Genomic DNA, 15,711 nt, shown 5'->3' with positions numbered 1-15,711 from the left:
GTAAAAGCTGATTCAGCTTTTTGGAATCGGTTCTTTCTTTGAAAAGAACTGTTCAAAAGAAAAGAGAAACTATGGTGGCACTGGCAGTAATGCAGCATTATTCATGCCGACTGCCGTGAAACACCAAAGAAGAAAAGAGAAACTAAACGACAGTAGATAGACATAAGAGTTTGTTTAAAGAGGTCAGGACTCAGGAGGAGTGCATTGGCGCGAGGTGGTAATACAGCTCTGCGGCTCGAGCTGTCGGCAATCCCCAGCGATCCTGTTGCCTAGCAACATGGCAAACTTTCCCCACTGAAAACAGTCTCACCCTGGCCATCGCTTCCTGTTCATCATTAATTTCCGTGCTTTATTCAGCCAAGTGTTCCTTCAAACGATGAACTCTTATTAGAAACAAGGCCTACATACACTTGCAATGTCGAAGACACCCAAGAAAAAGGTGTCCTCATCCAGCCTCGTCGCTTCCTCGCCTGGACAAACTCCCAAAAAAGAGTAAGAATTGACTTGATCCTGTGATGATGCCATGGCAGCAAAATATTTTCACAGATGATATAAATAATAAAGCCTTTATTTCACCAATTCTCCTTATATTTTTACTATTATGTTATGTATTATGTTATTATATTATGTTTTAATACAATATTGGAGGTCGTTACGGATTGTTTTGCCAGTTGTGAATTTGACAACAACATAACGTTAACTTAACTTAACGTTACATCATTTGTGTTTGGCAAGTTAATTTATTGCATTTTTCTTGTGGCTTTTATGGTTGCCTACACTAAATTGTGTATTTTTTACATTAACAACAACAGGCATACTTTTCTACCATCTATAACGGATAATTGCATTTTCTTTGCGTTTAGGTCAATGGGTCAAACATAGGTTAATGACACAGTTATATTAATGTTTTACTCCTGTTATAAAATTGAATTAGATTTGCATTTCCTGAGAACATATCAGTGTTTGGAATTAAAGTAAGAGATAGCTTGATGGTAATATGCAATTTAGATTAAAGATAGATAATAATAATAATTGAAAAGACCAACCACGAGTCAATATGCAAATTCAAATGCTTACATTGTAAGTACCAATAATGAAATGATTATGTTAAATAGTGATAATTTTAATAGATTACATTAAAAAGCAAAGCACTGTCTCTAGAGCATCTTCAGTAATCATTGCATCAGAAAGCCCTGAAGAGCCAAAGATTCTCATCTCTCTCTGGCCGGAGTGGAGCGACACTGAGGTCAATGCAGAGAAATGGGATTCAAATAAAACCCCTAAGGAGAACAAGGTGAGTATTCATGAATAGAACAACAATTCAATGTTTTTCGTAATAATGTCTATGTTGGTCCATTGGTAAGAGTAGAAATCTGTTTCAGCAAACTGCTTGGCTTGAGAGTTGTAGCTTTGCAATTGATGAGTCAGAGTGGCTGGTACCATGCACTCTGCAATTTGATCATTGTTTTTTAACTTTTTGTATTTGTTTTCCCATTTGATTGTGAATCTAAAACCATACTGAGCCTTTTATGTAACAACATTGTCAACAGCTCTTTGACGATCCAGAAGGGAAGGTTGAACTTCCTGCCTCCTTGAGAGTACACACTTGGAAACGTCCTTCAGAGTACATACTTAATAAGGTAAGAGTTTTTCAGTAGCCACAGAAGTGATTATCATCACTAGCAGGTCAAACAAACTTGATGGAACTGCATTATCCTGGGTAGGTAAAGTTAAACAGAGCTTTTTGTCACATTTTTTGTACTTTATTTGAGATTGTTTGAGTACAATGTGAAGTACTATTTGAACTGACATGTTAAAAATGACCAAATAACTCATATTTGTGTTCACTCTGCTCTTTAATTGCATGTTTTTGGAAAAATCCAGTCTTATCTTCAATGCCGAGCTTACTTGATGAAATCTGTTTATGCTGCTTTCATATCATGTTTGGGTTGTGATTAAATTACCTCATGCCTAGCAGAGCATTTCACTCTGCCAAGTCATGGGATGCTAAAAAGTCACAACAAGCTGCAAAATCACAATGCAATCAAGACTAGGCACTAGAGCTCTAAAACCAATTTTTTTTTTGCCATCTGACTAGCTGTATTTAAGATGTTTAATTGAGAGAACGAATGAAGGTCAGCTCTGTTGTCATTTCCATGGCAACATTTGGGATAAAAAGATGATAGCTGCGATTCTTCTCTCCTAGTATGTGAGTGATACTAAGAGCCTTTGATTTACATGTAATTAAAAGTCCACTTACAGAAGATTATCAAATATTCATGGAAGCAAATATTCATGTCCCTCAGAGATGATCTGTGACAGTAGTGGGAAGAAAACATTTGGAAAATGGGAGATATTTCTCAAGTGACACAAATTTTAATATTTATAATAGACCAAGTGAGCAAAACTATAATCACTTTCAATAATTATTGTTCAGTTAGATTTAGCTGTTTTATGGTGCAATCTCAAATAATCACACTGGGTTTGGGGTTACGTTTTTGAAAGAAGTCACCAATCATTTGATCATTTTAATATACAGGGTGGGCCATTTATATGGATACACCGTAATAACAGGGGAATGGTTGGTGATATTAAAGTCCTGTTTGTGGCACATTAGTATATGTGAGGGGGCAAACTCCTCAAGATGGGTGGTGACCATGGTGGCCATTTAGAAGTCGGCCATCTTGGATACAACTTTTGTTTTTTCAATAGGAAGAGGGCCATGTGACACATCAAACTTATTGGTAATGTCACAAGAAAAACAATGGTGTGCTTGGTTTCAACGTAACTTTATTCGTTCATGAGTTATTTACAAGTTTCTGACCAAATAAAATGTGTTCAATGTGCTGCCCATTGTGTTGGATTGTCAATGCAACCCTGTTCTCCCACTCTTCACACACTGATAGCAACACCGCAGGAGAAATGCCAGCACAGGCATCCAGTATCCGTAGTTTCAGGTGCTGCACATCTCGTATCTTCACACCATAGACAATTGCCTTCAGATGACCCCAAAGATAAAAGTCTAAGGGGGTCAGATCGGGAGACCTTGGGGGCCATTCAGTGTGTGAAGAGTGGGAGAACAGGGTTGCATTGACAATCCAACACAATGGGCAGCACATTGAACACATTTTATAAGTGGTCAGAAACTTGTAAATAACTCATGAACGAATAAAGTTACGTTGAAACCAAGCACACCATTGTTTTTCTTGTGACATTACCAATAAGTTTGATGTGTCACATGGCCCTCTTCCTATTGAAAAAAACAAAAATTGTATCCAAGATGGCCGACTTCTAAATGGCCACCATGGTCACCACCCATCTTGAGGAGTTTGCCCCCTCACATATACTAATGTGCCACAAACAGGACTTTAATATCACCAACCATTCCCATGTTATTACGGTGTATCCATATAAATGGCCCACCCTGTACATTTACTCTAGTCTTAAATCAAAACTCTTACTCTAAAAATAATTCTATTATATGATGATTTGGTGCTCAAGAAACATCTCTGAAATATTTTTTGAAAAACTATACTGTGGAATAATAATTTTCCCCATTTTTATTTGGTAACAATCTTTACTATAACTTTGCCATTTAAATGCATAAAAGTGTTAATTTCTTTAAAAATATATATTACTGACCCCAAAACTTTTGAACAATAGTGTATATATATATTTAATAAAAGACAACTAGGTTGAACTTGCTTTAGGTTTGTTTTGAGTTTGTGTTTAATTAGAGTAGAAAACTAAAATCATCAAGGTAGATCTTCAGGAACTGACATTATATGTATCTTGTCCTTTAAAACAGACTCCTGTTGTGGTGGAAAATAAATCTGCCTTTGACCTCACCTCAGCAAATGAGCATTTACTCTCAAGTGAGGTGAGTCATTAAATCACTTCGGATGACTTGCGTTACTGATTAGAACAAAAAATTATTAGTTTAGTTGGCATTAACTTACAGTGGGTCACTCCTCGCCCTGCTCGCCGATTTCACAGCTTATTCGATGGATCATTAGTGAGTTCTACATTCTGTGGAAAGTCTGCAACACAGGAGAGGACAAGGCCGTCTCTACGGAAACAGTTCCCAACCTTTGGAGACCCTGGGAACACATCTACTCCCTTTGTAAAGCAGAGAAGGATCACATGCCCCTCTATAATGCCTATGGGAAGTATGTCATTAAACTCTACTGGATGGTAAGTTCAGGTTGAGTATAGACACCATATTAAATGTTTTTATTGAAAACATGTGAACAACATTCACTGCATTTCCTTTCAGCTTTGTGTCTCTTTTACAGTTGAATAACTAGAACAGTGTTGTTACAAGAATTCAAAGAAAAACTTAAAGTAATGTTCTCCAAAAACCCTGGAATAACTAAATAGTTCAGCAAAAAACAAAATTTCATAAACTCACCCTCATGTTATTTCAAAACCACAAATTTAATTAATCTTTGGAATACAAAATGATCTTTTAATGAATGAGAGGTTATGCATGGTGATACACAAAATTGCCAAATATGCTATACCTATTGTAGCATTTGTTCACATTCTCCTGCTAGAACGACACTGTCTCCTTAAGGCTGTGATTAAGTGAGAACACAATGCTTATCAGGGAGCCGAGAAAGTTGGTAGAGTGCTCTGTCCTCTGGTCACAGACAACCGAGAATTCATTTTTTATTTTTTATCTTAACGGCTTGTAAGTATGAGAAAAGACTGACCTGCACGTTGGTAACAATGATTTGTTTGACAGGTGATATCAAAGAATAGTAAAGTAGCGCTCTCTCAAGTACAAGAGCATTTTAGATAAGGCCTATGTGCTGGGCAATAGTTATTTTGTTGCTGACTGATCTTCTAAGATCACTCTCTTTAACATAACTCCATTAGAGTTAATGATGTTTATCACAGCATTTTCACTGCACATTTTACTGTGTACAAAATGCACACTAATGAACCGTGGACTTTAAAGGCTCATCTGAGTTCTGATTGATGCACCTTTGGTTTTGTGTGTATTAAGATGAGTTTGATGGTGAGAAGAGCATTACAAATTGAATGTATTACTTTGTTATATTTACTTTCCTTATATACAGCACATCCATGAGTGAATAAATGTTATTGAGTCACACAAATCTGACTATTTACAATCTATCCAGATGGAATGTGCCATTGTATGATTTACTTTTACTGAGTGTATCTGATATATTTTACTATCTCATTAATGATAATGGATGTATTTTTTATAATTGTCCTTTGCTTTTTTAGGGAAGTTGGAGGAAGATTACTGTTGATGACATGTTACCATTTGACAAAGATGATAACCTGTTGCTTCCTGCTACTACAAACCAATCAGAGCTTTGGCCGATGCTGTTGGCTAAGGGTATACTAAAGGTGGCCAGTACTGAGTGAGTATTTTTAAACTTAATTCAAGTGTTTGAATTGTCAAATAATCGGTTGAATTAGTTCATAAAACCAGTCCAAATGATTCATTCACAAATCTGACTGACCAGGTTCTCGATTTCAGCTTACGTGACTTAACACTAGAATAGCTCACCGTGCCAGTGCAGGTTTATTAGTGAATAACAACATAAATTTCAGTCTGCTCATCACAGAAAGCTTGGTTAAAATGGGCCACTTTTATGATATTTTGATTGGCTTTAGCATCATTTTTGAAATGGCTGTCTCCATGCATTGCATGCAAAGGAACAAGTGCATTATTCCCAAAATTTATTTTGCAGAGGTTTTGTGCATCCCAGAAGAATGAAAGAGTGGACTCATTTTTTCATGGTGTTAAAGTTTTATATAGCTTAGGAAATGAACCATTTCTGAGACAGTTAATTATTTATGGTTCGAAATAAAATGGTCAGGAAACAAAAAACACATTTGTGTGCTTCCAGAGGGCAATTCCCAATTAACACATAGTACATGCTGTAGAATTCATTACTGCCAAGGTTTGGCTCTAAAGTGATCACAGTCGTGACTCACCTGAAGCCACTGTACATCCAGTTTGAAGTGTGCATGCGCTCTTGTGTGGCAGTGATAATGATGGAATGGTTCTTTGCGTGAAGATGAACAGTGAAATCGTGCAGATAATTAATAGCTGCCGGACTGGTTGAATACAACATCCCGTGAGGCACAATTAGAACATAAGCCATCTGGTTTCTTCAGAGAAAGAGAGCAAGAGGTCTCTCTCACACACACACACACACACACACACACACACACACACACACACACACACACTCATAGACATGCACAGATCAATGTCTGAAATGACACAATGGAACTGGAACTGAGCGTGCATATTCATGCAGTCTTTATTGAAAGGAGAACCAATGTTTTTTTTTTCTGGTATTTTAGGATGTACCCACACCTATTTGAATGCATTGTATGGCTGTCTGGCTAACAAGTAAACTGTTAATGTGTAATAGTGATATGGTTTTCTCTTTCCAGTATTCCAGTCTCAGGCTCTGGGAGAGAGTTTGGAGATTTTACAGTCATGCACTGTCTCACTGGATGGATACCAGAGATCATTCCTTTAAAGTGAGGCTCTCTTTAAACACGTCCTCTTAAAAAATGACATACTTTTTGTTTTACATACAACATTTTTAAATGTTGTGGGGTATTAGTCAAAAGTGTGAATAAATTATAATTTATTGGTTATTCATATTCAAGTTATTCAGATTATCATTAAATAAATATTTAGTTAGGCATGGCCCTTTGGCAGCTGTGATGCCTGATTACTAGATAAAATGAGGCCCAGGTTTCTGTTTTTGAAGATTATTTGGTCTGCACATTTTTATCGCTTTACAGATTGATCTTCAATTAATGTTAGCACACAATGTACCAATTATATCACAGTTTTGATATGCTTTATGAATACTTAAACAAGTTTTTTTTTATTTTTTTCATAGGCCTGAGACACTGGGATAGGACAAACAGTTTATCTGTTTTATAAATGCATGTTATTAATCTAAATGTGGATGATTAATCCATGTACTGTATATGTTTAATTTAAAAATACATTTTGGCTCACATTTAGTTCTGCAACCATCAAATCAACAACGGATGGACAGAACCAAGTCCCCACCCTACTTTTTTTTTCTTTTTCAGTAATCTGTTTCACTCAGATGTACGTCACCATATTGAAGAAAAGATTTGTCGGTGCTTCTGTTACATCACGACTTAAAAAACACATCGAAACATATTTATAGTAAATTGGATTGGATTTGCAATAGTCAGCACTCATTACTATAGTAACACTGAATTCTTCACTTTATTAAAATGTACTAAATTAAGGGTGTCTTACAAGTTTTCACTTTTTTGAGAGCTTTTAGTTAAGTTGTATAGTTATTAGCCCGTTCTCTCTGCCTATAGCTTTGTGTTTGTCTGTGGTATGTGCTAACAAGCTTCATTAAGCTGTGCTTTGCGATACAGAATGTCCTTCTTTTCCTCACAGTGTGCACTGATGCCACCCTTATTAGGAGGAAATGGGTTGCAGACACTACGCTGTTGTTCTGCAAACAAATAGCTGGCCTTCCTTGCTGTTCCGGCTTTATCGAGTTACTGCAGGAATGTTGTTGTGAAATTAGCGTGTAACTTACTCTTCTCTAGTGTTTGACTCTGTCTCTGTAGTTTGTTGTCACTTCCTCAGCATAACTCTCACATCTGCTCTGTTTTGGGAAACACGGCATGGTGTCTCGTAATTTACGCTCTGATGAGTTTCCGTGTTTCAGCGGCTCCTCAAGAGACCAGTAAACACGTTTTCAGAGAGCGTACACTCGTATTTTGGAGAAATAAATTGCGCTGAGAAGAGAGCACACATCTTGCTGTCATATCTTCTAGAGTGCTATCATTTTTTTTCGAGGCTTGGCTGGTGTGTCTATCAAAGTAAAGTCTCCTGAGGTCATTTACTTCACGTTGCAGCCCTGCAGGTTCTTGGAGTCGTATCTCACTCCAACAGCTCACATATTAGCCTGAACATCAGAGAGCCAAGAGAGTCCAAGAAAACCATGTTCTTTTGAAAAAAAATTAAAAGTAGCTTGAACAGAGATTATTTTGTAGTTCAAGTCAGTTGTTTATCTTATTATTATATAATATTTATATATTGAGTGAACTAAATAAGAATACTCAAAACAAGTTGCGAACAAAAGTTTTGTTGACTTACTTAGATTCTCAAGTATTTGTCTAAAACTTGTCCAAATGTTGTCCCAACTTTCCAAAAGGGGTTATCTGAACAAATAATTTTTTGTTGAACAATCTTGTGCCATTTCTCAGCATGCACTGCAGCTAGAAAAAAGTATGTGGTAAATATTATTTAAATTTTTACATTTATTAATTTAATTATTGCTTTGCAGTTACTAGCTTAATATGCTGCTGCTGTTATTATTACTGTCTGTAGCTGTCATAAGGTTGAGAGTTCATATTTTTACTGAATTAATATTTGTTGATCATCACAATGTTTGAGATGTGTGTGTTGAGCTGTATGTGCTTCTCACTGCTACTTTTAATCGCAGATCTGCAGTATATTTGCATAACAGGGTAAAAAGTTTGTCTCTAGTTTAATAATCAAATAATATTCATGTCATGTTTTTTGTTTTTTAAATCAAACATGGGGATGATTAAACAAGGATTATAGCTGCTTGCATTGCTAAATGCTAAACATTCTATGGTTGCCTTGACAAGAATTTAAAGTTCAAAAGACTACCTGTTACTCATTAGATCTACTTTAATAGAGCAAATGAGTTGTTAACTTAAAAAGTTGGATGTGTTAATGCCTTATTGTTTTAAGTTGTTTTACAGTGTAGGATGTGATGGCAGAACAATTTGAGAACTTTTCAGCATGAAATTAGAAAACATGGACAAGTAGATGAGTGAAAAGAAACTTTTCAAAGATTACCAGGGATATATAGTCTAGCTATCAGCAGACCAAGCTCAATTTTTTAAGATTGAACATTAGTCTGGGGAGTCTGTTCTGTATTTTCTGCTGTACAAGAGGCGTGATCAACAGGCATAGTTCAAATGACTACGCAATTGGATAGTCCTTCAACCAATCAGACCAATGATCCGGGTGATGTACTTTGCAGTGAAACCTCCAGACAGGAAACGTGTCAACAAACGTGTTGGTTTGTAGCATTGATCAGTGGTTTGCAGAAGCAGCAATGGCATCAAGCGATTTTTGCAAGTTGTGCAAAAAAAACATGAAAGTGAGTGGTATTTACACCCACTCGAGCGATTTGTTTGCTAAACTAAAAAAGCCATTGAGCATTGTCGAGATTAAACCTGACAATAGCGCGCCAGGTGGATAAGCCAGGTTGTGATTGGTCCCCACAGATTTGTAACGGAAGCAGGATAGAAAAATGTACAGGTTTCCAGCCTGAGCTGCAGGGCGAAATCAAATCGGGCTGAGTTTACCCAGTCTAAGGGATATAAGATTTTTTTTTAAGAATGAATCAGCATGGACACATTAAATTGACCAGAAGTGACAGTAAAGACATTTATAATGTTACAAATAGTTTCAAATAAATGCTGTTCTTTTGAACTGTCTATTCATTAATAATCCCTACAAAATGTAACTGTACAGAAATTTCTGTATACCCTGTAGCGTATTATAATGATTTCTGAAGGATCATGTGACAATGAAAGCTAAAGTATAAGCTGCTGATATATAAATATATAATATGTTTTATATATTAAAATATAAAACAGTTAATTTAAATTGTTATAATATTTCACATTATTACTGGTTTACTGTAGTTTTGATTAAATAAGTACAGCCTTGGTGAGCATAATAGACTTCTTTCAAAAACATAAAAAAAAAACTTACAGACCACAGACTTTTGGATGGTAGTGTTTTTTGAAGGTTAAATTCTCAAGTTGAATACAAGCATAAAAGTGTGTGTTGTTTGCCTTTGTTTTTATCTGTTTAGACCTTAATTCAAGCTGTAGTGATCCCCTGTACCAGTTAATTGAACATTGCTCACCTGTCTCTAATTGCTATTTATTGACTGGACGAAAGTGCAGAGGCTTTGTTTGTTAAGCTTTATAAGTTTCATCCATTGACCCTGTGACTGCCCATTAATTTGATGCAAGCCTTTTGTTATTCTCAGACTTAATAAATTGAGATTATTAGATAAGCTCACAGTAAAACCCCAGTTAAGAGATGGAGATCAAAACATTTGACACTAATCTTCCATGTGTTATGTTGTTCCTAGATCCTGGTATACAGGGAAAATTTGGGAATATCTGAGGGACAATATTTCTCAATTCCAGTTGGAGGAAGAGAGCTCAGAGGAGAAGACCACGACAACAGATTCTAATGTGAACGAGATCAAGATTGAATCTCCCACAGTACTTAAGCGCGGAGGTACCGACCCGCACACACATCACAGTCATTTATCCCTTAACAGTGTGTGACATGTCTGATTAAAAGACACCGGCAGAGAGAGTAAATTAGAGAATCGATATGGCAAGATGCCTGCTGTGCAAATGGCTCTTTCTTTAAGAGTTTTCTAATGGAATTTTAAAATGGGGCTTTAGAATTCAAAGCCATTTAAGTTTGACGGTGTAGAATATCAAGTGTTCAACAAGTATTTGAGACTTCAGTCTATGATACCTTGTGCTAACACTCTTTGTAAGTTGATATAGAGGCTAATGAAAACATAATTATGATGATTATTGTAAATGCACAAGATTGTCATTCTGAATGTTGCAGTGTAGAAGTTCAGTGGCATAGTGGTAACCTTTTGTTCCTAGGCTTATAGGTACAATGGCAGTATTTAGTGAGAGTAGGGATATTAATAGCTATTTTGCACTTGAAATCCACAGGGCCTCACATGATCAATCTGAAGCCATGTGGTTACCACTATAGAACTGTTGCAAGTGGAAGGCTTTCCGTGCCTTATAGGTCATATCCGTGCTAGCGCACTCCTAAAAATTGACAAAATGAACCCTTTAACACAGAGGTCTTCAACCCTACTCCTTTAGACCTGTCTGCAAAGTTTATATCTAACCTGCTTTAGCACACCTGAATTTCACACTAATGTGATTTTCAAATGGTCCTGAAGAGCTTTATTAGCTTGTTCAGGTTTATTTGATTAGGGGTTGGAGCTAAACTCTCCAGGACAGTAGGGCTGTGTTCCAGTCCACTTTTAGACACGCACTTGCGAACTTCCCTAAGCACTTCCCCTCGGGGGAATCCCTGCCGCCATTTTGAAGTGCGTTCCACTTCGTGAAGTGGATGAGGGAAGTTTATATGGACAGACCCTCGTTCCCTCGATTTTGACCGAGGGAGCGAGTCTACTTTATATGTACACTTCAGGCACCTATATGTCCCACAATGCAGTACGATTGTTTTCACCACAAATCTCGTCTAATCACCACCACAACAAACAACTCTATGATATATTAATTATATATATTTTTAATTTAAAACAACCCAAATACACCTATATACATTTGGATGCTGAATTATATTATTAAAGGAAAACTCCGACTTTTTGGGACTTTAGCTTATTCACAGTATCCCCCAGAGTTAGATAAGTCCATACATACCTTTTTCATTTCTGTGCGTTCTGTAAGTGTTATTTGACGCACCCACCGCTAGCCTAGCTTAGCACAAAGACTGGATGTGAATGGATAATGGTAGCATACTAATCCCAATAAGTGACAAAATAATGCAAACATTTTCCTATTTACATGTTGTGATGTGTATAGTCACAGCGTGTACAAATAACAAGGCTATATGAGACAGAGACCATTTTTAATCGTATAAATACTGGGAACTATATTCTCACTAGGCGTAGGAGGACAGCTAAATCAACAACAGGGCATCTCGTGTGCTGCGCTAATCACTCCGCCCAAGTAGCCACTCCGCCCAAGTAGCTGTGCTCCTACATCCGAGTGAATGAGACGGAGGGAAGTTAGCTAGTGAAGGGCATGATAATTTTGGACTGGAATGCAGCCTAGGTCTCAGGAGCAGGGTTGAAGACCTCTGTGTTTGCAGATATACAAATTTAAAGGTTATAGTCTCTTCTTGGAAAATGATCAAATATTGATGATTTAATATTAGGGTATTTTAGTTGCTAAAGTTGCTCTTTGTGACTGCCACGGAAAGTTATGGAAATTAATAATATTCTAAAAAGTCATGGTCCAAATTTCTGGTAATGCTCAGATTATGTCTTCGACTACATATTAAGCCGGGGACACACTTAACGACTAAGGCCGATTATGAATGTAATTTCTAGTCAGAGATAGTTGCGTTCAGTCGGTGTTTAAAATCTGCTCCAGTCGTTGGAAACAGTCTGTAAGTGTGTTCAGTTCAGTCTTAGAATGTTTCAGCTGGTTGTTTAGTGTGTCCCCGACATTACTCGTGTGATCTCTATAAAATTAGTTTTTGAGAATCCTTATTCAGTTATCATAAAAGGATAGAAAAGTCATGGAAATTCTTTGATCCGAAAGTGTGGGGACCCTTCTATAGTCCTGTATTTTGATTATTTTCCCAATGCCTTTTCCCATAGAGAGCCACCTGACTTTTTTATAATGAAATAATAACAATAAATAATAAAATAAAACGTTTTAATATTTAATGTCAGTACAAAACAAGAAAACTGAAATTGTCATATTCTTAGGGTCTTTAAAGATGATCCTTAAAGGGTTAGTTCACCCAAAAATGAAAATTCTGTCATTAATTACTCACCCTCATGTTGTTCCAACCCCGTAAGACTTTCGTTCATCTTCGGAACACAAATTAAGATGTTTTTGATTAAATCTGAGAGCTGTATCACTCCTCCATAGGCTTCTATGGGATTGAGACTTGCTGGCCCAGAAAAGTCGCTGACGCTGGTCATGTGTGTGATGCGTGAGCCTATGTTGTGGTGTACAACACAGAAGCGCTGCGCTGTTACACTACATTAATTCACTCAGGCCCACACAGAAGAAAATGAATGGGCCGTCAAGTTTCGATCCCATAGAAGCCTATGGAGGAGTGAGACAGCTCTCAGATTTAATCAAAAATATCTTAATGTGTGTTCCGAAGATGAACGAAAGTCTTACGGGGTTGGAACAACATAAGGGGGAGTAATTACTGACAGAATTTTCATTTTTGGTGAACTAACCCTTTAAGATGTGGACATAAAATGTTCTGTTTTTCTTGTAAGAGTCAGCTAAGAGGAAGAACAAAGGCAGAAAGACCATTCAGCCCAGTGCAGCTATCCATCCAAATCAAAGTCAGTATTGTTTTTTTTTTTTTGTCCTTGTACTTGTGTATATATACAAATTTTCATATATGGTTCTTTTCCCTTCTCTCCTAACCATACATTATTCAGTGTAGTTGAATATTTGATTTTCATACAGAAACTCTCTATATGCGGTCTGAAAACAATAATAAATTGCAGCCAATGTGGCATTGAGCTCTCCGTATAGGGATGGTGATCTGTTTAGTGAGGCATTATGGGTAAAATGACCCATAAGGATCAGTATGCCCACTCTGACCCCCCATCTTCAGGTTGCACCCTCTTCCGTCTCCATGCATCACTTCTTCTGCAGGTTCATGCATTATGGAGTCAGTGCCACAGCCTTCACTGCCAGATGTGTAACATGAGCATGAATAAATAAAACAACCCCTTTTCTGTGATTGTGCACGTGTATTTTTGTGTGCATAACTGTGCTTGTGTTTTCACCGAAGAAGGGTGTGTTAAACTGTATGTGTGTTTGTGTCAGACAGTGAACAGAGCGCTAGTGTTTTTCTCTCAGGTAGTGTGATCTGAATTGAATTATCTGGCATGGCCTCGGGCGAGCACTGTCAATTCTGTTACTGTACAGTTTATGCCTGAAATATGCAAGGAGAGCAAAGAGCAGCGAATCAGGCATGCACACACTCACACATACACAATATGCATCAATTTTACACCGACCTGCTTTGAAAAGCTCAGTGCTGTTGTGATAAGAAGGTGTAATTGTCAGTGTGCATGTAAACATGGTTTTCTGACAGGTCTTTGGAGACTAACAATTTGATGAGTCTATTGAGGCTAATGGTTTGCTGTTCAGATAGTCTGTTTTGGATAATTGGCTTCTGAAAGTGAGTGGTTCAGATTACACTGGGATAATGCAATGTTTGCTGCTGAAAGTCACTCTCTCTCTTGTTATCCTTCACAAACATTCTTCATTTGCTCTATCCTCTTATCTATAGGGTCCTTTAATCCATATAATGAATCCGTCCCCTCTGTTATCCTCTCACTCCCTCTGGGTGTTTGATACTAATTAATGGGTTGGAAATTATAACATGCTTTGACATATATCACTTTGGCACCGTGGCCTAGATCTTCAATGCCTAAAGGGGAATCTCTTATTGAAACGTACTCACACATGATCGCTGTTCATTCTATTTATGGCACTTTCCATGAATAGGACACAAAATAGGTCCAGCACCTCTTAAAGTCCTTTTTTAACAAATTGTAAAAGGTGGTGCTTAACCTCTAGAAAATGTGGATTGACAACTTTTCATTTTATTTTCCATGTTTTGCTAATATTATATGCACTGTTTTATGTTCTATTTTCTCTGAGGTTTGCAGCCCTGATTATCACATTTGGAACAAGCCTAAAAAAGGGATATATATATATATCAGTATTATCAGTAAATCAGTATTAACCCATTCAATTACATATTGTGATCTCACAGTTGTGAACCCCTCAATAGGGGACCAAAATCTAATTATAATGACAGACACCACCATTTGGTAAGCAAATCAATAACCCAGATAAACCCAGATAAATTGATTATCTGGATTTATAAGGAAAAAGGGCAAAGGGTTCGAGGAGTCTGTAGGTAGACTTCCCACACGATCATTGCCAGGTAAATATTTCTATAATCCCTCGATTTCCGAATTGTTGTTATTATATTTGATTGACCGATGATTTTATTCTATGAATTGGATTTTGAATTATTGTTCTATTACCTGGTCAATAAATTGTAAACATTTGATTTGACTCTGAAATTGTTTTCCCAAGTAGATTAAACGGATTCGTATGTTCCCGCAAGTTTTGCGTCAATTAGTGACGACTAATATTTGGCACCAATTCAAGTATACTTGGTTTGCAAAGACAAGAAGTGAATTTCTGTTTTGGAACAGCAAATGCTGCTTGACCAACCTAAATCTGGGTGTGTCTTACCTCTGTTTTAATTTAATGTTACTTTAGATAAGTGTACGTGGGAAACCACGGCATGGCCAATCCAAAGCTATTATAAGAGAAGTAATGTTGGTCAGCTTATATCTGTAATAGTGGCCATACCTCTACTGAAGTAAACGCTAAGTTAAATTCAAGTGTATTCAATTCCATGGGGGCTTTACCAAAGTATCTTTGATTGTGTAAGCGTGATTGTGACCGATCTCAGGTACATAGTAATTACCTCTGTTTGATGATCAAAACTGATGAGCTTGTGTACGCGAGACCCGCGTTAAACAGAAGACGTGAGGACCTCTGAGCGACCTCTGAGTTAATCTGGAATGGGTAAAATATACTTAGAGTTAAAAAGAATAATCAAACATTCGCTCACTTTTAATGATGCTCAGATATCATTAAAACCTTTTTCATTTATGGATAACGAGGTAATACATGTGAGAAAATGTATTTCATTTAATCTTGTTGTGTTGCGTAAAAGGAAAGACGCGCAGAAACCTTCCCCGTATAATTGGAGACCGCCATTGGACCTTTAGTTGGGCT

The 15,711-nt window shown here is 37.0% G+C and overlaps 1 protein-coding gene across 1 annotated transcript in view; it reads left to right on the top strand.

Moving 5' to 3' along the window:
- Nucleotides 1–415: 415 nt before the first annotated feature.
- adgb (androglobin) overlaps nucleotides 416–15,711 on the top strand; it is a gene marked incomplete at its 5' end in the record, with an annotated part of 45,477 nt that continues 30,181 nt past the window's right edge. Inside the window, 8 exons of the mRNA XM_081377883.1 lie at nucleotides 416–492; nucleotides 1,162–1,294; nucleotides 1,551–1,640; nucleotides 3,809–3,880; nucleotides 3,997–4,194; nucleotides 5,257–5,396; nucleotides 6,445–6,534; nucleotides 10,206–10,357. Coding sequence (XP_081234009.1) covers nucleotides 416–492; nucleotides 1,162–1,294; nucleotides 1,551–1,640; nucleotides 3,809–3,880; nucleotides 3,997–4,194; nucleotides 5,257–5,396; nucleotides 6,445–6,534; nucleotides 10,206–10,357 — 952 coding nt within the window. The remainder of the gene's footprint in view (nucleotides 493–1,161; nucleotides 1,295–1,550; nucleotides 1,641–3,808; nucleotides 3,881–3,996; nucleotides 4,195–5,256; nucleotides 5,397–6,444; nucleotides 6,535–10,205; nucleotides 10,358–15,711) is intronic.

This window comes from Scardinius erythrophthalmus (genome assembly GCF_964197995.2).
Source record: "Scardinius erythrophthalmus genome assembly, chromosome: 11".
Taxonomy (NCBI): domain Eukaryota; kingdom Metazoa; phylum Chordata; class Actinopteri; order Cypriniformes; family Leuciscidae; genus Scardinius; species Scardinius erythrophthalmus.
Note: the sequence above shows the minus strand (reverse complement) of the source record. Positions and strands in the feature narration are given on the sequence as shown.